Source organism: Vombatus ursinus, unplaced genomic scaffold, assembly GCF_900497805.2.
Source record: "Vombatus ursinus unplaced genomic scaffold, bare-nosed wombat genome assembly UNPS02009918.1, whole genome shotgun sequence".
NCBI classification, from domain to species: domain Eukaryota; kingdom Metazoa; phylum Chordata; class Mammalia; order Diprotodontia; family Vombatidae; genus Vombatus; species Vombatus ursinus.
The window spans coordinates 5726459-5750378 of NW_020949696.1; the positions used below are offsets into that span (position 1 = coordinate 5726459).

At 43.6% G+C, this 23920-nt stretch overlaps 1 protein-coding gene across 2 annotated transcripts; it reads right to left on the reverse strand.

The window, feature by feature from the left end:
* Positions 1-2356: 2356 nt before the first annotated feature.
* On the reverse strand, positions 2357-10767 carry SLC39A3 (solute carrier family 39 member 3). Of its 2 annotated transcripts, none has more exons than XM_027853208.1 (3): positions 10698-10767; positions 7239-7568; positions 2357-3670 (listed from the first exon to the last, which is right to left on the reverse strand). In XM_027853208.1, exons 2-3 carry the CDS (start codon positions 7446-7448, stop codon positions 2930-2932), a joined length of 951 nt encoding a protein of 316 aa, XP_027709009.1. In that variant the 5' UTR covers positions 7449-7568; positions 10698-10767; the 3' UTR covers positions 2357-2929. The 2 variants fall into 2 exon arrangements, with proteins under 2 accessions (XP_027709009.1, XP_027709008.1); XM_027853207.1 differs by lacking the exon at positions 10698-10767 and adding an exon at positions 10198-10602.
* Between the last annotated feature and the right edge of the window lie 13153 nt (positions 10768-23920).

The following is a 23920-nucleotide window of genomic DNA, read 5'->3' on the forward strand; positions in this document are numbered from 1 at the left end:
TCAACAGTGGGGTTTACGAGCAAAGTTATAAGGAAGGACAATCTCACGGGTGCTTCCCATAAACAACTATTTACAGTTGCCCACTAAATCTGAAGAAGGGTCACTACTGAGTTCTGTATTATTTACAATTCTCAAAAGAGCTTCAAAAGACAACTCCCTAAATCCCCAGGCTCCTCTGTGATGGAGGAGAACAAAATGGAAGGAAGCAGAGTGGAAAGGCAAAAAGCCACCTGCTCCAAGGGTCATTTCCTCCCTGGGGCTTAAGGTCATTCAGGTCTGACTGATCTAAAGCAGTCCTGGAGCTGCAGAGCTGCTATCTACATCCTGGAAATAGCTAAGGTGACTAATTAGTCTGAGTTGGCACAACCAAATAACTGTGAACCAACCACTGAGCTCAGGAGCACGTGAGAGATCAGGGTGGGGACGATGGATGACAGCACACCCTGAGGAAACGACTGTGCAGATACCACGGCTGACATTCATCAAGGACTGAAGTCATACCTTGCCAGCTTTGTCTTCTCATCTACTGAGGGGATGGGAAGCAGAAGAAGGAGGGGTAGAGGAGAAAATACAATGTATGTAAAGCAAAAATACCCAAAGGAAAGAGTCTGGATCCTCTGGAGTGGAGGCCTCTAGAAGGCAGGGCATCCTTCCTCTTCATGGGCTGGGAGAACAGCATCGCTGCAGCCTGCCTCCTTTCCTCACCCACTGCCTCCCATGACAATAGGGAAACAAATACTGGCTGAGTAGTTTTTATTAGTGCTGACAGCTGGTGAGGGTAGCACCACTAATCAGGGGCTAGAACTGATTTAAGGGACTATGTCTTAAGTTAGCTTAAATGTGAGAACTTAATGGGATTAAAGATTTTGAATGTCAGAGACTAAAGGGAACTTGGCATGAAGAACACAGACTATTAGGCCTGGAAGGGAAGTTAGAACACATCTGAGGATTAGAATAAGCAGCCCATTTGGTCCATCCACCTTTTTACAGATTAGGATGCTCAGAGAGTGGTAGTCACCTGCCAAAGGGTCCTGAAGCAAGCTGTCGGCAGCATCTGGCCTTCTGGTCTCCTAGCCCAGGACCTTTCCATGGAACCAGATACAAAAGGCAAAGTCTAGTCCCTGAAAATTAGATCATTGGAAGCCAAGTAGCTCAGAGAGTGAATTTTTCCTCACTGGTTCCTTTGTTTCAGTATAGCAAACCAATAGAGAGCAGCTGTAAAAGTTGGAGCTAAGGGAGCCCTGAGTCTAACTCAACCTACTTCCCAGGCTCTTTTAGGCCCTGGGGAGGTGTGTGTAGTCCAGTTTGTGGGCTTGGGGTTTTGGTAGATTTTTCGTTTGTGGGGAGTATGTTATGTGAATGAATAGGCCAATGCCTGATCCCAAGAACTAGGGAGGCAAAACATGAAGGAAACTAAAGAGGCTGCAGGGGTTAGAACTGCCAGTCTGAGCCACTTTCTAATCACCTTTCTGGAAGTTGTGTCAATCGCAGCCTCCAAACCAATTTATTCCAAAAAAGATGAATTAGCTTAGGTCTTTGGTGCAACTAAAACCAAAAGCTATCTGTACACAGACATTTACTGATTCTCAATCAATAAGGATACCTAAGCCACTTCCTAACAGTGTTTGAGGAGCACAACCTCTGATCCTTTCCATCTTCTCAGGTGCCTCCAAGTTCTATTTCCTGGGCACACTATGTCACTCATGCTCTCCTCATAAAACCAGGTGACAAGCTTGGCCCCCCACAGATCTCAACGCTTCCTGACTGGAATAAGCCAGTGGCCCCAAGTCACTAGCAGGAAGGAAAATTCCTGTCAAATTAGCAAGAGAGCATGAAACAGAAAACACAGTGGTTGCTCAAAAGCTGATAAATCTAGGGCAGGAAGGAAAATGTGTACAACCCTCCCTTCCCTTTTTCCTATCACTAGTAAGCACGGAACCTTAGCAAGCAAAGCACACTCCATCTAACTGCCGGTAAATGACTGTAAGCTGGGCCGCTTGTCAGCAAAGTGCCCAAGCAGCAACTCTGCTGCACTTCTAGTGATCCTGGCTATTGGGATTTTCTACCTAAACCCTACCAACGATGTTCTTGCTGGATTACCAAGGCCAGGATGGCCAGAACACATTGAAACAGAGACAGAGGAGACTTCTGAGGGGTCGGGTCTAAATCAGGCCAAAGGCCTGGAATGCCCATGCGTTAGTGATGCTGATTCTAATCCAGAGGAGAGGGAGAAGGGGAGAGGGAAAGAGGAGGGGGGAGTGGGAGGAGAGAGGAGGGGATGGAGGAAGAAGGCGGGAAGGAGAGAGGGGGAAGGAGAGAGAGAGAGAAGAGGAGGAGGGAAAGAAAGGGAGGATGAAGGAGGGAGAAGAGAAGGGAGAAGAAAAGGGAAAAGGAGGGAAAGGAAGGCAAGGGAAGGGGAGGGAAGAGAGAGAACTGGAGTGTCTACATTCTACGTTAACTGCTGAGTGTTAACCCAATCCATTCCCCAGCCTTCCTCCTAACTTGTGTTTCTTGTCCTCTTTGTGTTCTTCAGGCATGAGGTCATGTTGCTTTTCACCAAAAGTAAATAGTATCACATACAACTAATATATACATACATATGCTGGAGGGTAATATTGTGACCTACAGGAAACCTTTCTGCCAGCTGCAGACACCTTCTGAATGTGAAGCTCTAACTCACAAGCAGACACAGGCAGCCCACATGCTCAGCACCACCTGAAGGCCCAATGTGAAGGAGTGTTGAGCAATGGCCTTGAGGAAACACTCCCTCTTCTGTACAAGACCCTCACAGGTGGCAGTTCCTCCTCTTTGCTGGCTGGTGGATGGGGAGGTAGGGGAGAGAAAGGAGCATCCTTCAGATTTGGGCTCTACCTTCCTGGAGCCTCCATGGAAGAGTTGGAGTACTCTAGTGAAACTTTTCTCATTGCCCCTACCACTTGAAGAAGACCAGTCCTGCAAGGACTGCATAGCCCAACACCAAAAAGAGAACTTTCAAGAGACGGTCATTCTTGTCTTCTAATTCTTTCACCAAAATCTCAAAGAAGGTCACAAAAAGGAAAGTTCCTCCTGCAAAGCCCTGCAGTAGCACTGAGGCCACACTGCTAGCCACACCCTTGGTCCTTTCAATGCCCACGCCAATACCGATGCCCAGAGGGATCATCAAGCTCACCGTGACAGCCAGCTTGGCTGCATCTTTCAGTGGCAATGAGCTCTTTGCCATGTTGATCCCCAGAGCCACAGCTACTAATGTCTCATGAATGGCCACACCGACAAACAAGCTCATGACTTTGTCCCCCTCCTCCTGCAGGCCCAAGGCCAAACCCTCAAAGATAGAATGGGCAGAAAGAGCAAACACGAGGCTGAAGAGACGGAGCGGGCTGGAGCGGGAGAGCTCTTGAACATTTAAGCCATGGCCATGGGAGTGATGACCATGCTCTGGGTAAAAGTTGTGTCCACGGGAGTTTCCAATAAAGGGGCTCTCATACTCTGAGTCACTTCCCACATCAGAGCCTGCATTGAAGGTCTCTAGGTCAATGAACGAGGGCTTCTCCTTTCTGAAGGTCAAAATGACCTGCTCCACAAAGACAGTCATGAAGAACCCCAAGAGCATAATGGTCTCTGCTAAGGGATAGTCTGTGGTGATGTTTCCAAGTTTCAGAACTTCTTGGAGCTGAAGCAAAGGACAAAAGAAAAACCATAAAAGACTTAGAAGTAAAATAATTGTGTCCATCTTCATAAAAAACCAACAAATGGAAGTTAACCTTATCACAGCACCTGAGCCCAAGGCCACCATGGCAACAGATTTCGTTTGGGCAGAGGCCATCATGGGACATTCATTCATTCATCAAACATTTACTGACCCCTAATATGTGTGAGACATTGCAGAAGTACAAATCCCTGTGCTTTAGGAGCCTGTCGTCTACTAGGGGGAATAAGAAACTACCAAAGTAACTAGAACACAAGGCAATATAAGATAATTACAGCTAGTAGTTAACAGTTGTATAGCACTTTGTTTGCAAAGCACCTTACATCTATTACTATGCCTCATTTGATGAATGACTGAATGATACGAACAAGGAGTCTGGAGTGATTAAGGAAGATTTCTACCTTATATCTACCTTTATAAAAATTATCACATCGGGACCTCACAACCACTCTGGGAGGTAGGAGTTTTTAGCTTTTCAGCCAAGTCATGGCATATGAACCAGGCCCTAAAAAGCTAAAAGGATTTTAATATAGATAAATGGGGGTAGGGTGGGGGGAGGGGGAAGGGGCAAGGATATTCCATGATCAAAGATGAAAAATGACAAGTTATGTGCATGGGATAGTATGTGGACAGTAAGTAGACCATTTTGGCTAGAATGGAAGGTCCATTTAGGAAACTAGGAACATCTAAGACTAGGAAGATGGGTAGGGTTTCTAAATTGTGGAGGATCTTGAATGTCATGCCAAGACAGTTACCTTCAGCACAGCAAGGCACTGAGGAGTTTTAAACAGGGGTCAACATACATTTTTAGAAGTTTACCAGGGCAGACTAGAGAGGGGAATGACTGGAACTAGGAGAACAACTAAGGTAACTGCAATAATCCAGGCATAAGGTAAAGGACCTGAACCAGGATGGGGGCAGTGGGAATATATAAAAAGGGGGAAGATGAATGAGAAATTATGAAGGCAGTATTAGTAGGACTTAGTGACTGATTGGATGGAGGGGGCAAGAAGTCAAAGATGGCTCTGAGGTCTGGAACCCTGGGTGATTTCAAAGTAAACCTACAGATTTCAAGACCAATAACATAAAAAAGCAAACACTATTAAAGTCATTGTCCTTCATAGGGAAATAGCCCAGGGGGAATCTGGCAGTGATAGTAAAAAAAACAAAAACCTGGTTATGCTTTCCACATGTGGTTAATATGGGATATTTCTGTGGCAAATTAGTGCTCTAGAGGGGAAACCAGGAATTTAATTCAATAAACATTTCTTAACCATCTACTGGGTAAAATGCTGGAAAGGGAGCTAGGAGCCAGAGTTCTGTGCAAGACATCATGGTAAATAGTCAAGCTGTTGAGTTCAGACAAGTGCTGCTGTCATGGAGTGTGGTCCAATGGGGAGATAAGAAATATATGTAAATAACCATAATACACAAGAATAATATGTAATCAGATAAGGATTTTAGAAAAGTGCAACCACACATGCATCCAATAATGCTGACATATTCTCATTCCCATTGCAGGGCATCCACAGGAGGGAAATCCCCCTAATTCTACCAGCATTCACCCTCATGTCCTATAGAAAACCTTGATGAAATCTCCCAGCCCTCAACCCCTTGAGTTCCATACTTTGAACAGAGGTGAAGCGCTCATCACAAGAATGGCAAACAGCAAACTGTGGAGGACATGACAGCAGAGACAAGGGGGTCAGGAGGACAGTGTTAGTATCTCAGGGAAAACGGGCACCACTGGGCACACTGATAGAAAAGGGCGCAGGCAGAGCCTTGAGTAACATTCCAGTTATCTCCCAGGAAACTCTTGCCACGATGGGGTCAAGGTAAACAGCCGAATCAAGTGGCAGCTGATTGCGCCAGCACTTCCCCAGTCAGGGAGCAAACAAGCATATATGTGGTGGCAAGAAACAATGAGTGAGTGGTAAGAATGAGCAGTTAAATACCGGCAGAGGCCAATCGCGTCTCAAACATTGCAGCAATAGCATGCATGAGATCTGCTCCTGGATCTTTCTTACCTCTCGGTGTCTCTGTGCCGAGTGGACGAGTTCACTGGTGTCTTTGTTGGTCTGGGGTCAAGGCTCAGGCTGCCCCACCCCCCACATACACACCAGAATTAGGGAAGTAAACAATGAGGAGAACTGTGATCAGAACCAGAGTAAAGATGCCTAGCTGAATTATACCCACTGAGCTTCCTTTGAATCCCCTGGGGCCTGGAAAAGGCACCTCTTAACAGACAAGATCAATGACATATGGAACTCAATTTTTATCATCTTCGAACTAGGTAGAACATTTCATGGAAGATAGTAAGAAGATAAATATGGAATTCTGCTAAGTATTAACACTTCCAAACTTAGCTTCCATGACTCTTCATCATGAAAGCTCCATCTTGGCTAGAACAGTCTCTTTATTGTCCCTCTTCAAACACAGAACTCATTCTCACCTTGTTCGTGCAGTGCGCCTGACCTGGAAGGCTTCTCTCTCCATCGTACTACCCTTTGCCAAGAAGACCCAGTTCCAATTCCCAACCCCTCAAGAATCTGTCCCCAAAACCTCCACAGCCTACAGTGATCTCTCCTTCTACACTCCTTTTAGACTTATCGTCTGCCCAGTGCATTTGGCATATCACATAATGACTAGTATTGTTACCTACTCTGTGTGTGTGTGTGTGTGTGTATGTGTGTGTGTGTGCTGCCCAGATAAAAGATAAATGACTCAAGAGCAAGAAGCAGATCTCAGAAGATGAAACAAAGAACAGAATGTTTGACGTGACAGAAACTTAGACAACACAATGCCAGAGGTGGGCAGGCACTCAGAAAACAGAACATACAATGTCAGAGGTTGACAGAACCTTGAAACATAGAATATAAAACGTCAGAAATGGAAAGATCCTTAGAACACAGAATATACAATGTCAGAGGTGAAAGAAACATTAGAACATTGCAGGCAGAATGTCAGAGCTAGAAGGGACCTCCAGCTGAAATGGCTCTTGAGAAGTCATCTACAGTGTTAGGGAATCCTCAACCTGTTAGGGGGAGGGGCTCCTTTTCATTTCCCTGAAACCCTGGGAGCACTAAGGGGAGGGAGGTGCCTCTTGTGGCTGACAGTAAATTCCTTGGGCAGACTGAGAAGAGACTGCCCATTACAGGCTGTATTTCACTCCTTGCTGGGAACCAGGGCAACCTGGGAAGGAAATGTGGCCACAAGCACAACTTGGAGGTCTAAGCCTTTGGGATCTGCTGGCAGATAACTGCGTACTGCTTAGGGCCCTACCTTAATCACAGAGTCATGAAAGATCCAAAGGAAGCTGCCAATTCCCTCATTTTAAAACTGGGGAAACCCTGAGGCCCAGAGGGGTTCAGTGCTTTGCCCAAGTTAGTCTTGTGTTCTTTTAGATCCCTTATAACATTACGCTCAGCATTAAGCGCATAGTAGGTGCTCTGAGATCTGCTGAATGAATCACTGGGGACCTTTGGCTGACAACCACCACAGCTGCTCCATCCCAGCACACAAGCATTCTTACCTTTTCTCTCACAGCAGGGAGCAAGGCATTGAAGCAGGTGGCCAGGAAAACACCTCCTCCAAAAGAATTGCAGAGAGAGAGGATTTTCTTGGAGCGGTGGGCTTTCTCATAATCAGCCTCGATGATCTTTACAGGCAGAATGGAGCCAAGTAGCATGAGGATAAACACTCCCACCAGGCACAGCAGTTTGGCTACTAAGATCTTCGTCATGTTCACAGCCAGGAACGTTCCACCCACCGATGTCCCAAACCAAACGGAGCACAGGCCAACGCTCTGGAGGTGCTAAAGGCCCCAGAGCAGCATCCAGGGACACATGCTTCCCAGTAGCAGCTGTGAATGTCAAGCAAGTAAATATTAAGGCTACATATTCTCCAACCACATGTCATGAGGAGTTCATCAGCTTCAAGGGATAAGAAATGACTGTGTTTTCTGCCATCTAAATCTCTCCACTAAAATGCTATTCCAATTCCTCATGATAACATGGAGGAGATCCCAGGCTCTCAAAGGAAGCCAAAGTGGCAGACTGCAAATTTTATCCAGTTCTATCAGCCTGGAAAGGCTTTGGGCACCAGCTCCGGGATGAATTTATGCACCTGTTAGCCAAGTGAAATCCAGAGAGAGATGCATCATCAGGCTGGTTCTGAGATGATGACTTTTTTGCATCTGGTAATTTGTAGGTAGTGGTGGGCAATCAGAATTAATAAAGGGAATGTCTACACAAAGAAATTAAAGATCCTCAAAGTACTATTAGGGGTGGTGGTGATAAGACATGTGTCCAGATAAAGATAACATAATAGAAGCAGCATAGAAGAGCAGAAAGTATGTTGAACATAGAGACTGAAGAAGGACCAGGGTTTGAATGTCACAGCAGTCACGAGAGCCTGAGCAAGTCAGATGACTTTGTGGAGCCTCAATTTCTGCTCTTGTAAAATAGGGATGACAATCTCTGCCCTGCCAACATCATGAGACTGTTGTATAGAAAGTGCTTTGTAAACTATGAAGCGATATAGAACTGGGTAGGATAAATGCATAAGGGAATATGAAGAGATCATAAAAGGGAAAAACAACTCCCAAGTCTAAATCCCTAAGCATGCAAAGGGAACCTGGCATCCAACGGCACCAAAGGAGGATCGGGCATAAGCAAAGGCATAACTGAAAGAACCCTGGATACGGAGCCAGAAGACCAGAGTTCAAGTCTTGGTTGGGGCATTTACATCTGGGTGAACCTGGGCAAGTTTCTACCCCTCCATGGGCCTCATTTTCCACATATACAAAAGGAGGACACTTAACTAGATAATTTCTATAGTCACTTCCAGCTCTAAAGCCTACAAAACCATAAAGCACTACAGAAGTATGAGTTATGATGCAAATCAGAATATGAGGACTATATAGGGAGTATAAAGTGTTGTGAGACTGGATAAGGGAGAGAGCATGTCCAGTTAGGGCTGGTGGGGAGGGGAGGAAGGAGAATGGGAGAAAGTTTCCAATAAGACCTCACAGAGGACTGGAGCTGGGGCTTTGAAGAATAATCCAAGTCAGAAATGGAAGTCTGATTACCAGTTCACAAAGGACAAGCAATGAGGGAGGCCTAAGCCTGAAAAATATTGCAGGATAAGAGAAAGCTGTGTGGTACACCACAAAGAGTACAGAGTCAGAGTAAGACCTGGGTTTGAGTCCTGGCTCCGTCCAGAATTAAAAACACCTGCCACAGCTACCTGTGAGACCTTGGACATGTCCCAACTGAAACTGAGTTTCCACAAATGATCTTTGAAGCTCTCTCCTATGAGCTTAGAAGAATGTCAGAGTTAGGAGGGACTTTAAATATGAATCCCACCTCATTTTCCACCAGGGGAGAAGCTGAGACTCAGATAAGCTGCACATCATTTGGACAATCTATTTGCCATTTACGCCTAAGTCTTTATGTCTGTTGTATAGTGTTGTATGTAAAGCACTTCACAACTTTAAAATGCTATATGAATGTCAGTTATCACTATAATTAAGGAAACAAATACTAGACTAGGACTCAAGAGCCCTGGATTCTAGTCTCAACCCTGCCATTAACAAGGGCAGACATTTAAATGTTTATTGATTGACTGATTCTGGACAAGTCCTTTAGTCTAAATGAGGGGGCTGGATAAAATGATTTTGACATCTCCTTCCAGGTAAGCAAACTTGCAAATGTAATATAATGGGTAGAGTGCTGGCTTCAGAGTCAAAGTCCCTGGGCTCAAATGCTGTTTCTACCAGTTAAAATCATGGTGGTCACCTTACCTTCTCTGGGCTTCAGTTTCCTCCTCTGTAAAGTGACAAGGATGTACTAATCCAACCAAGCAAACAACAAGCATTTATTAAGACCTTACTATGTATTAGGCACTGAGCTAATTTCTTGGGATAGAAAGAAAAAATGCAAACAACAGCCCCTACCCTCAAGGAGCTTATTAACAGGAGAGACACTTCTGATCCCAGCTGAAATGCCACCTTCTCTACAGGAACACTTTCCTGATCCCCCTTAATCCTAAAGCCTTCCCTCTAATTCTTAACTCCAATTTATCTTGTTTTAGATTTCGAGACCCTCAGAAGCAGGGACTGTCTTTTGCTTTTCTTTGTATCTCCAGCACTTAGCTCAAAGCAGATGCGCATTAGCAGATGCGCAATAATTCTCATATCACACTGCAATGGAGGATCTGATGGCCTCCACCACACTTATTAATATCCCCTCTGCCACTTAAGTTCCACAGTTCACTGACTTACACAGTTACATACAAGACACATAGAGAATATACAAAGTAACCTTACAGTGAAAGACACTAGCAACTGAGGGGACTAGGAAAGGCCTCCTGCAGAAGGTGGCACCTGAGCTAATTATTGAGGAAGTACTTAATGCTTAATTAATAAACGGAGAGCGATCTCTAAGGTCCCTTCCAGCTCTTCATCTGTTATGCTACGGTAGGGTTCGTACCTTGCAGTGTGATGTAGGGATAAGGGCTCTGGATTTGGAGGCAGGGGGACCTGGGTTCGAATCCTATGTCAGGATTGACATCTCTGGATGACCTTGCGCAAGTCTCTTCTTAGGATCACTGACTCAGAGCTGAAAGGAAGCTTCTAGTCCCACCCCCACATTTTACAGAAAAAGAAACCGAGGCCCAGAAGCGAGGGGAAAGAGGAGGCTCGCCCAAGGCTCGGAGTCTCCAGCCTCCTCTTCACTGGGTCTCCGCTTCCTCCCCTTCCCAAGCACAGGGTCTCTCCAGCTCCTCTCCCCCACCCCGCTGGAAGGGATGACGGGTGGGGTCGGGCCTGACAGCGTCGAGCAGAAGCCGGAGACCCAGGCCCGACGACAGCCAGCGGAGACGATGGGTCTGGCCCCTCTGGCATGGCCCCCACGGCCCGCCTCCTCCACAGCCCCAGCCCGCGGTCTCCGCCTCCCGCCCCGACCGCCCTTGGGTCAGCGCCACCACTTACTTCCCACCAGAAGCAACGCCCGGGCAAAGTCGCCGCCTCCACCGTCGGCGGGCCAACGCCTGGGATCCCGCCCTCTCTCAGCGCTTTGCCCCGCCCCTGTTGCGATGCCGCTGTCCAATTGGTGGTTTCTCACGCCACAAGAGGAAATCTTGCTAATCATTGGCTTGGGCGACTATCAATTGTATCCTCCGCCCGCCCACTCAAGCACTGCGCCGAATGGGGTTTAAGGAAAGTGTTTCTCCCCCCCAAGGGTTGCAGGGTGCTCGGAGGAAAAGGACCCGGAGAGAAACGGCTACCTGTAGGGGAAAGGTTCTGGGGCGGGAGGGGGAAGAGGCCGTTTAGACGCTTTAAGAGCTGTCCAAGAGTGTTGGTGCTGAATCTCCCTTGAACTCAAGGATCATATTTGAGCCTTTCCAGATTATTAACCTATGGGGTAAGCCAAATGCAATGTTTGGATGGGAGAGGACTTCCTTTGGAAAAATAACCACAAATAATAGCTCACATTTATATAGACTTGAAGGCTCAAGGCACTTCTCTCCCAGAAGGCAGGCTCTAGGTGGGAAAAGCAGGTAGGGGTTTACAGTGGCCAAGGACTCCCAGCGTTAACAACATAGGTGCCATATACTCAACTCCTTGCTCCCTCACCCCCCATATCCAACCTGTTGCCAAGTCCCATCCATTCCACCCTCATAACATCTCTCCTATATGCCTCCTCTCCCCAACACTGCCATCACCCTGGTACACCACCACCTTCTCACACCACACTACCATCACTTCATCACTTCAAACTTTGAACTACTGCAGTAGCCTTCTAGTTGGTCTCCCTACTCCAACTCTCTCTCTACTCCAATCCATCCTTCACTCAGCTATCAGTGATCTTCCTAAAGCTCAAGTATGATCGTTTGTTTTTGTTGTTCAGTCCTGTCAAACTCTTTGCCACCCCATTTATGATTTTCTTGACAAAGATACTGTGGCAGTTTGCCATTTCCTTCTCTAGCTCATTTCACAGATGAGGAAACTGAGGCAAGCAGGGTGAAGTGACTTGCCCACTGTCACACAACTAGTAAGTGTCTGAGGCCAGACTAAAACTCAGAAGGATGAGTCTTCCTTCCAGGCCCAGCACTCAATCCCTTTCACCAAGTATGACCATATCATTCCAATATTCAATATACTCCAGTGGCTCCCTATTATCCTTAGGATCAAATATAAAATCCTCTGACTTTTAAAGTCCTCCATAATCTGGTCCCTTTCTACTTTTTCCAATCTCCTTATACCTTCCTTCCTTCCATGCACTCTGTGATCCAGTGAAATTGTCTTCCTTGCTGTTCCTCAAACATAACACCCCATCACCCAACTCCATTGATTTTCACAGTTGTCTCCCATGTCTGAAATGTTCTCCCTCCTCATCTCTGCCTCTTGGCTTCTTCAAAGTCTCAGCTAAAATCTCACCTTCTGCAAAAAGCTTTTCCCAGTCCCCTCTCAATGTGATCTTCTCTCTGGAATTATCTCCTAATTATGCTATATAAATCTTGTTTGTACATTGTTGTTTCCATGCTGTCTCCTCTATTATATTGATAGTAGTATGAGGGCATCAAATGTTTTCACCTTTTTTTGTATCTCCAGGGCCTGGAACATAGCATGCACTTTGATGACTTGCTTGTTTGACTTGACTTATGAGGGGGGGCAGAATTCTCACACCACACTACCATGTAGGATTGGATGGCCTCCGCTGTAGATTTATTGTCAAGATAAGATGGAAAAATCATATGACTCAGTCGAGATTTCTGGGGTCTTTATTGCCTTTTCTGACCTTCTTTTGCAATTTACTTCACAATATTCCTCTTTTTTGAGGGGTGGCAATTGGGGTTAAGTGACTTGCCCAGGGTCACACAGCTAGTGTCAAGTGAGACAAGATTTGAACTCAGGTCCTCCTGACTTCAGGGCTGGTGCACTTCGCCACCTTGCTGCCCCACACAATATTCTTCTTTAAGCACTATAAATTCTAGTGAAACTGAACTACTTAAGCTGTTCTAAACAAAATATGCCAGTTCTCACCATGAAGCCCTTCCCCACTCTCGTGCCTGGAATGCACTTCCTCATCTCAACTTTAAGAATTCTTTGTCCAAGGGTAGCTATGTGGCACAGTGGATAGAGCACTTGTCTTGGAGGTCATGAGGACAGAGGACCTAAGTTCAAATGTGGCCTTAGACAGTCATTAGCTGTATGACCAGGCCAGTCACTTAACGAGGGCGAGAGCGAGAGCGAGAGCGAGAGCGAGAGAGAGAGAGAGAGAGAGAGAGAATATGACTTCTAATCAACAAAGAAAAGTATTTGCCTGAAAAGCACAAGCACTTCCGTTAGAGACAGAGTCATTTCTGCCTTCTAGCTACTCTTCCTCTACCACTGATTCCAGGAGGTGGTTCTCACCCTAGAAAACATCCATTGTAGTGATCAATAGTTTCTATTCCAGCTAGCTGCCCTATATGTCCGCTAATATTATTATTATTATTAATGAAACTGGCTCTTTGTAATCACTGCTTCCTTTCTAAACATTCACCAACCATCTCTTTAATGGTTCTTTGCAGAATTTTCCTAGGAATCAAAGTCTGGCCTATAGTTTGCAAACTGTTGTTGATGTTTTTCTAATTGGGACCATTTTGTGGCACCTTTTCTGTTTTCCATAATCTTAAATACATGTACAGTAACTCACATCCACCTTATTTCAGAACCTGAAAATGTAGTTCACCTCGACTATGTCATCTGAATTCATCCAGAGCAAACAGGTGCTCTCTCACTACCAGCTTATCTTGGGCATCTATTCATTTCTCGTCTGTTTGGTATTTCTTCTGGGCTGCCTCAAGAGGTAGCATACTTCCCCTTCCTCAGTGGTCTTCTAGCAGAGTACGTTGTAGGGGATATTCCTTTTATGTAAGGGTTGGAGTTGATGGCCACAGAGGTCCTTTCCAACACTCCTACTCTGTGATTTTGTGTTTTCCAATGCAACTCACACTACAACCACCCTTGTTCAGGCCTCATACTCACCTCCTTCATCTCTCCCCAGTCCAATTGATCCTCCATTCAGCTGCTGAAGTGATGTTCCTTAAGGACAAATCTGGGGGAGCTAGGTGGTGCAGTGGATAGAGCACCAGCCCTGAAGTCATGAGGACCTGAGTTCAAATCCGGACTCAGACCAAACACCTGACACTTACTAGTTGTGTGACCCCGGGCAAGTCACTTAACCCCAATTGCCTAAAAACAAAAAACAAAAAAAAAAAGGACAAATCTGTGCTATTCTGATGCTCAATCAATTCCAATGGCTCCTTGTTACCTTTAGGATCAAATACAAACTCCTAGGTTTAGCTTCTAAAATCCTTCAAAATCAGGCTCCAATCTCCCTTTCTGGCCTTATTATATAAATGGGTGGAGCACAGCAGAGTCAGGATGTGAGTTTGAATCCTGCCTCAGATACTGACTGTGTTACCCTTGGCAAGTCATTAACCTGTCTGCCTCAGTTTCCTCATCTGTAAAATGAAGATAATAATAGCACCCACCTCTCAGAATTGTTATGAGGACAAATCGAGCTATTTCTAAGGACTCTGCAAACCTTAGAGTTCTATATAAATACCAGCTAAATTCATGTATTTTTCATTCTCTCCTGTCATTCCTCACATATGACATTCCATCTCCCATGTTTGTATTTTTGCAAAGTCTGTCTCCCATGCCTGGAATACGCTCTTTACCTTCACAGCTCTGCCACTGTTCCAGAAAGTGATAGGTCAATCTACTCCCCTATGGCCCCACTAACCCTCCCTACTGGCTATCACTTCCCATGTATGTTCTCTCTCCCTATATAACATAAGCTCCTTGAGGGCAGGAACTGTCTTTGCATTGCATTCTGTCTTTGTATCCCAGCACGTACAAGGGCTCTTGGCACACAATAAGGGTGTAACATGATTTTTCATTCATTTGATCCCAAGACCAGAAATATGAGTGGCATTTTAAGGACTGAACCAAAGATAAAGACTGAACTTGCCACTACCTTGAAACCTCAGTCATTAACTTCAAGAAAGATGAGACATGAGTCATATGTAGGTTGTTGTGGTTTAAATTTATACAAATTAGAACCATTCTCCAATTGATAAGTGGTCAAACGACACTAATAAGCAGTTTTTGGAAGAGGAAATCAAAGCAATCAGTAGTCATATTTAAAAATGCTCTAAATTGTTTTAAAAAAAGAATGTTAAAATTGTTTTTGTAATTGGGGAAAAATAAAATAATAAATTAAAAATAAAAATGCTCTAAATCATTATTAGAGAAATGCAAATTAAAACAATTCTGAGGTAGCACCTCACATCTATCAGAATGGCTAATATGACAAAAGGAAAATGACAAATGCTGGAGGGGATAGGGGAAAATGGGGATACTAATGCTCTGTTGGTGGAGTTGTGAACTGATCAAATTACTTGGGAAAACAATTTGGAACTATGCCCAAAGGGCTACAAAATTCTGAATGCCCTTCAACCTAGCAATACCACTACTAGGTCTGTATCCCAAAGAAATCAAAGAAAAAGGAAAGAACCTATCTGCACAAAAAAATATTTATAGCTGCTCTTTTTGTGGTGATAAAGTATTACAAATTGAAGGGATGCCTATCAATTGGGGAATGGCTGAAAAAGTTGTGGTTTATGGTTGTAATGGAATATGATTGTGTTATAAGAAATGACAAGTACGATGGTCTCAAAAAAAAAACCTGTGAAGATTTATATGAACTGATACAAAGTAAAGTGAGCAGAAACAGAACATTGTACACAGTAACAGCAATATTTTAATGATAACCAACTGTGAAGGACTTAGCTACTCTGATTTATACAATGATCCATAACAGTTCCAAAGGACTCATGATGAAAAATGCCATTCACCTCCAGAGACAAAACTGATGAACTCTGAGTACAGATTGAGGCATATTTTTTTTTACTCTTTAAATGTTATTTTATTTTATTTGCACTATGGCTAATTGGGAAATGTTCTGTATGACTTCACATGTATAATAGAAATCATATTGCTTGTCTTCTCAATGTAAAGAGGAGAAGCTGAGGAGACAGAGAGAATTAAGAACTGAAAATTTTAAAAAATGAATGTAAAGAAAAGAAAAATCATGGCTAAAGGTGGGGAGAAAAGACTGCCATGGCTTATGTAGCAGTACCATATCTAGGGAGTCCTTCCTAAGCCATAGCAGAAGACAGGGCCAGACCAGCACCGAGGCAGCACAATGCCCAGGCAGCCCTGCCTGACACACATCAGGAAATGAAGGCAGACCCCAAATCCAGATGGCCCAGGACTGAACCCCAGCAAAAGAGGCAGCATAGCCCTGGAGAAGTCTTACAGGAAGTCTGCTACCAGAACCATCAGCATCATCCAATTGGGGTCTCTCAAAGTTACAGCAGAGTCAATTACAGGTTTCTAATTATGCAAAAGGATTCAAGAGAAGGGGTCAAGGCTAAAAGCTAAGTTGAACCAACACTAAACTGAACCCAAACTCAGGAGGGTCGTGTAGAGGGAAACGCTTTGTCTTGACCACCACATCCAAGATCAAGCAAAGCCTGATCAATACCATCCAAAAGTCTGGGGAAGAGACCAGTCTGACCCAAGCACAAAGCCTCAATCCAGAAACTATGGCTGGGGATATGAATAAACAGAAGAAAATGCTGAACACAATGAAGAAATACCACAGATTGAAAGAAGTCCAATAAGTAGAGAGGATAGTAACTCTACCTATCCAAGCATAGTCTCACAGGAAAAAAAAGAGTACAAAGACTAGAAGTTCTTGGGAGAAATTAAACAAAAGATATTTCTTTTTTAAATGTAGTATTAAATCAAATGACGGGAAGGAAAGAATGGTAAGGACAACTAATAATAGCTTAGAACAGAAAGAGGTAAACCTTACCCCAAAATTGAACTTTCTGAAAACTAGAATGGGACAAAAAGAAAGCAATGAATCCATGAAACAAGAAGAAATATTGAAACCAAATCAAAAATTAAAGATAAAAGAAAAGGTAAGATATATTTTGCCAAAACAAGTAATCTGGATAACAAAGAGAGATCATCCAAAAACATCCAAATTCCTATCAGTAAGGCTGCCATGGCAGCTACCTGTCAACCTTTATCAACAAGATTCATCTTGAACACCTATTGAGCTAACCCAGCAACTGCTTCTTCTTCTGAAGCCACAGCTATAAAAGAATGTTCTCAGCATCAAAGTCCTTGACGTTGTTAAATGGCTCAGTGTCAGAAATGGATATGGTTCTATCCATGAAGAAGACACAAAATATGCAGGACCATCCACTTTGCTCCAGCACCCTAAGGACTTCTGGTTTGCCCTGTAACTGAACCCTCCTGTGTTATTTTCCCCATTAGAATGTGAGCAGAGGGAGCCTCTAGCACAAGAATGTGAGCAAGGAATGTCTTGATTTTCTACCGACATCCCCAGCACTTAGCCATAAACAGTACATAGTATGTGCTTAACAAATTTATTCATTACTGCAAAGTGACGTAAGCAGAATCAGGAGGACGCTGGACATAGAAACAGCAATACTTGTAACCATGATCAACTGTGAAAGACTTGGCTACTCTGATCAATAGCAGATCCAAGAATACTTGGTCTTAGATAGGTCCAAAGGACCTGTGGTGAAAACTGCTATCGACCTCCAGAGAGAGAACTGATGAATTCTGAATGCAAATTGAAGCTTCCCCACCACATTATTTTTCTTGTGTGTTTTCTTTTGCAACACGGCTCATATGGAAATATGTTTTGCATCAAATGTATAATCAATATCATATTGCTTGCCTTTTCGAGGACTGGGAGAGGGATGTGAGGGAGAGAGGGAAAGAATTTGGAACTCAAAAACATTTTTAAATGAATGTTAAAAATGGTTTTAAAACATAATTGTGAAATAATGAAATAAAAAATAAAAAAGCCAAATTTATTCATTCACTCACATCCCTAGTTTTTTCCAAAGCTTAGTTCAAATGCCACCTTTTATGTGAGGCCCTTTGGGATCTCCAGCTGCTATAATCTCCTACCCCCAAATCTCCTTATTTATTTCATATATACTTATGTGTACATATCATCTACTCCAATAGAATGCAGACTCCTTGAGAATGAGTAGTTTTATTTATGCCTTTGTATCCTCAGAACCTAATATAGGGTCTCTGGCACCTAGTAGGCATTTAATAAATTCTTTCTGAGGTGATTGACTTGGATAGTTCTCTGACAGCAAGGCCGACTGCTAAGCTAAAGGGATACAGCAACAGCACTCCATCTGGTGGCCCAAGGTGTGAATTTCTTCTGGGCCTTTAAACTATCACAGCAAACTAGAGAATCAGTATACATACAGAAGCTAAGTTGGAATGAATCCTAGGGGCCAGCCAGTCCAACCTGCTGCTCAATGCAACAATCTCTTCTAAGCATGTCTGACCTGATGGAGGCTCATTTAGGTCTAGCAAGAAACTGTCACTAATAGCATGGTGGGGTGAAAAAAGAATGCGATACCTGGAGACGTGGGTTCAAATCCCAGCTTTGACACATTTGCTGTGTCAAGGTGAATCACTTCCTCTCACTGAGGCTCTTTTAGCTATAGAATGGGGATAATATTTGCATTACTAACCCCCACAGGGGAGGCACCGTAAATTTTGAAGGGTTAGGACTATGTGAATTATTATTTTGGCCAGTCCATTCATTCCGTGAATATATATATATATATATATATATTTCAGCTCCCCCACTTACCAGCTGTGTGACCTTGGACAAGTCAGCTTCCCCATCTATAAAACAGATTAATAACCTCACATTATCCAAGACCATTCCAAATCTTGCTGATCTTTAGAATTTTTGTCTGCAGGAAGAGAAAAAAAAAATACATGCAGTTTTTTCTCCTAATTTTTTCAAGATTACTTTCTTCTTTTGTGCTGAAAGGGGGGAAAATCATCCTGCACACAGAAGGGGAAAGGGATCTTGTGCTTGCTGGTGGTAGGGTGGGCTGGCCCGCCACTGCTTGGTGTCCTGGTACCAAAGTGGGAAAGGTCAGGAACTGCTAGAGAAACCAATCCTCCTCCTTCACAGCCGAATCAGCTTCAGAAAAGTTGCTTTCAAGCCAAGTTTTCTGCCTGCTTTTTCCAAAGTCACGACTCATGCTAAATCCATGTCTAATTGCCAACTTGTCGCTCAGAGCACCTTTGACAGAAACATTCAGAAATAGGCTATTTGTAACACAGGTGGGACAGAAGCAATAATTAAGTATTACGCACTTTCCTTCAGACAAAGAGAGCAAATTGACTCTGGAGCAGCAGCTCTGCTTTCTCTTGAGAAACTTTTGACAGCTCCTCAATTCTCCTGACTCTAGATAGCTTCAGTGCCTCGGCTGCTTTCATACTCAGACGAAGGGTTGTTCTTCAGGGGGAGGAGGCCACTCAGATAGAGTCAAGAAATAAAGGACGTGAGGGTTCTGGGCTCTGAGTCAGCCCAGATTTGCCTTCCATTATAGGCAAACCTGGTAAATTCTTTGAATTTACACAGCCTTTCAATGGTTAACACACCTAAAATACAGATCAGATTATGCAAAACACCTCTCCCTACCCCCCCACCCCCACCCCACACACAAAAATCTCATCATGGATTCAGCTTGGTAGGTCATCTAATTGCCAGTCTTTACAAATAAGGGTCAGTACTGTCTCCAGGATGAAAAATCCCTAGCCTGCCACTGAAACCTCCACAATCTAGTCCCCAACCACCTTTTTAAGTCTTCATTTTAGTCTCCTTCACAAACTCTCTATTTCTGTCAAACTGACCTCAGAACAGTGCCACTAGTGCTATTTGCCTTTGTACAAGTAGTTGGTCCCTCTCATTTGGAGTTCCCTGACTACCCCCACCTAGAATCCCTAGCTTCCTTTAAATCACAGGTCCTATATAAGGTAAGAACCTGTTCTTCATCCTTAAAATGAGAATGATAGTGCCACCCTACAGGGTTGCTGTGAAGATTTTATGAGAAAAATATACAAAGGTTTATAAAGCAATGTTAGTTATTGATTACTGTAGAAGTAGACACATGTTCCACTTAGCATCCTAGAGGAAGATTGGTCCAGAATGAGGTAGTCAAGGAAGGTTTCCAAAGTGGGGCGAGGGGGAAATCCAAGCAAGGGGTCTGCTATGAATCAAGGCATAATGAGGGAAACCACAAAATTTGATTGGAAAAGATCTAAATTTGGATTCAAGAATATATGGGCTCAAGGGGCAGATAGGTGGCACAGCGGATAGAGCATCAGCCCTGAAGTCAGGAGGACCTGAGTTCAAATCCGACCTCAGACCAAACACTTGATACTTACTAGCTGTGTGACCTTGGGCAAGTCACTTAACCCCAATCACCTAAAAATAAAAAATAAAAAAAGAATATATGGGTTCAAATTCTAGCTCTTCTACTTGCTACTTAAGTCATATGACTTCATCTGGAATCAGGCTCATCTATAAAATGAAAGTTGGACTAGATGACCTCTAAAATCCCTTAAAATTCAAAATCTAGGATCCTTTCCTAACACCCATCTAATCTGATTATCTGTGTACATATTATATACCAGCAGAACATAAACTCACTGAGAGCAAATACTGTTTCCTTTTGTTTTTGTAACTGAAGCAAAGTAGCTGTACGTGGTATTTAATAATACATCTTGAATTTAATTGTGCATCATGTGTATCATAAGATAAAAAGCACACTGTCCAAAGAAATAGGCTACAGTTAGGCTATTCCAATTACTAGTTGTGTGACTATGGACAAAAGGCAACCTCTGTTAGGCTCAGCTTCCTCAACTATAAGAAAAGGAGTTTAATAAGTTACTTCACAGGGTTATAGCTGCCATTTAGAGTACTTTCTTTACAAAGTCTTTAAAACACTTCATTTGATTTTCACAACAATCCTCTTAAATACTACAAACAGATCCATCTTACAGATAAGGAAACTGAGGCCCAAAGGCAAACTGCCTTGCCCAAGATTACAGAAGTTCCCAAACTTATTTGGCCTATCATCCCCTTTAAAAATAAAATTACTCCGCACCCCCCCGGAAATCTTTACACACACATATTCTAGCCGATGCATGCTGGACTTTCCAACAATGCACAATATGCTTGCCTGCCAACACTTGCTTGTTAAGTAAGACCTGTCGTCCGACTTGATCATTGATTGTTTATAACTTGCATTGTAGGGGTTTATTTGGAAAATAATGTAAACACCATGATTAACTATTACACAACAGATGAAACATACCAATGGTCTTTCAGAATTTTCTTATCTTTTTTCCTTATGCTTTCACCACCCCGTTATTTTTATTCAACATCCCTAAATTGCACCCCATCTACTACCATCCCCACCCTACCCCCCATGCCATCGTTCCAGCACCCCCAGGGGATGGTAATGCCCACTGTGGGAACCTCTGGTTTCAAAGACCAGAGACAGGGGTTGAACCTTGGTTATTCCAAAAGCAATCCTCTTTCCACCATAGCACAATGCCTCTCTAGTGTGCTTTTAAAATATAAAGTACTATATAAACTAGACAGTCACATTAGCTTTTCCTCTCCACTAGGAAAGAAAAAGACGACATAGGCAATAAAGTGAAGTATAGAGCATTTCCTTAGGTTTTACCTAAGAAAATGCTTCCTAAGATATTAATCAGTCCAATGAGAGACAAAGTAGGCTGTGAAATCCCCTTCTGGGGAAGGCCTTAGGGGGACACCTGGCTCTAGTCCCAGGTCTGCCACTGTATCTGGGATTTTGAGCAAGTCATTTTCCCATCTCTTCCCTTAAATGTAAAATGAAGAGGGTGGACTTGGATGGTTTAATAATTGTCTACCATCCTAAGGGCCCTTCCAGCTCTGACATTCTATAGTCTAAGATTCCTTCCAGTTCCAACATTCCATGAACCTAGATGACAACTGAAAAAGGCGAAATGCAGCCAGATGGGGGCATGACACTAATTTTTCTTTAGGAAACAAAGTGGTTATTGAAAGACTGGAACAGGCATGGAAAGGGAAGTGAGGGCATGTAATGGTGTCAGAAGGCATTTATTCTGAAGGACGAGTACTTGTTATAGTCTATGTCTTGTCTCCAGTTCGAATAGTTTATCACAGAGAGGAACTGGACTCCAATCCCCACTCCACACCTTCAGGGAACTTTCAGCCTTCTATGAATTGGCCTATTCCCCACTGTTAAAACAAGGATATCATTTGTCCCATTTCATTTGTCAATGAAATGCCCTGAGGAAAACGGAAAATACATACTGTATATAGACAGATCTAGGATATGCTTGAGCTTTCTGAAAGATAAACCAAAGGTATTAAAATTTGCAAAAAATTAAATAATCAGCCCAGTGCCAATGAACCATTGTTCAGATTTCTATAAATGACTCATTCCCACACACACCCCCATGGAGACAAATAATTATTAGTACTTGGTTCTTAAATTAGAAAGTAATATGCCTTTACTTTGGTCTTTCACGTGTTCCAACTTGTTTCAGCAATCATGTGTCTAGTTTTACATCTAAAATTAAGTTCAACTTTGGAAAGTAACCTAAGCCCTAATCCTCTCTCCTCTCCCCACAACTCCTCTCCCCCAGCACTTTTAGTCTATCTCATCCTGGGGAGGGGTGGCCACCAGGATCTTTGGAATGTGTCACCTGATGTGGACAACTTTCTCTAAGACTTTCCCCCTTGCCACAGCATTATGCTGAGCAGCGGCAAGGCCTAGTGCACAGAGGGTGGGCCTCAGAGTCAGCAAGACTGAGTTTGGGTCCAGCCTCCGAGACCTACTGGAATTGACCTGGGCTACGTGAAAGCACCTCATTGTGACCTGAAGCAACTCTCTGAGACTAAAAGTTACAAAGCAATTCACCTTCTCACTAGGAGTACCCTATGCCAATGAAAACACAGGGGTCTGGTCCACTCCCCCCCAAAAGAAAACCCATAAAATTACAAAATTCATGTGTTCCAATGGCCCTCTGGCAATAACTCTGCTTGTGTCAGCTCCCTATTTTGAGTGGGAAGATGAATGGACTGAAAGTCAGGTCATTTGCCTTTTACATCATTTGGGTTCTAGATCCTTCCTCTGCTACTAACTTGAGCCTTACAGCAATAGGTGGAGATGAGTGGAGAGGTTCCTCACCACTCCTGGATCCTGGTGCCATGGCAGCCCTCTCCTGTCACCCTTTTGTCCCAAGTTAGGACTCTGCTCTTTTCTCTGGGCCTCATCCTCTCCGTCAAGTGAGGATAATAACAAACATGGGCTAACAACCTCCATGGATGTTATAAGAAAGAGAATCACATTTATATAGTATCATAAGTGTACAAATTATAATTACCATTTCTATGCTAATGCTTCTCAAAACTAACTTCCCTGTCCCAGTCTCTCTGCTGATTTCCAATCTTGCATCTCCAACCACCTTTCAAACATCTCAAACTGGATGCCCAGTAGACACTTTAAATTCAATGTCTAAAACACAACTCATTTATCTTTTCTCCCTACACCCTCCCCACCTTCCCAGAGCTCATATGTGGCATGTGAGAGACAGGAGTCATCCAAGACTCCTCCCTATCTCTCACATGCCACATCTAAGCTGTTGCCAAGACCTATCAATTTCACCTTTGTAGCATCTCTCAAATATACCCCCCTTTCTCCTCTGATATTACCCCTCACTCTGGTGCAGGTCCCCATCACCTCATTCATTATTGCGAATAGGTTGGTCTGCCTGCCTCAAGTACCTTGTCACTCCAATTCATCTCCCATCTAGCCACTAAAGTGATTTTCCTAAAACACACTGGCTCCCTATTGCCTCCAGGATCAAATACAAAAATGCTTTGCCTGGCATTCAAGTATCCTAGCTCTCTCCTACCTTTCCACTCTTATCTTACTCCCTGACACTTTGATCCAGTCACAGGAGCCTCCTGGCTGTTCCCAGTCATTTTCTCCGGCTTGCCTTCATGCCTGGAACACGCTTCCTCCTCCACTGACTACTGACTTCCTTTAAGTTCCAACTAAAAATTCCACCTTCTCCAGTGCCTTCCCCGTTATGTCCTATTTATCCTGTATAGAGCTTGCTTTGTATATATTTGTTTGCATGTTGCCTCCCCCATTAGATTCTGAGCTCCTTAAGAACAAGGAATGTCTTTTATATCCTCACAGCACAGC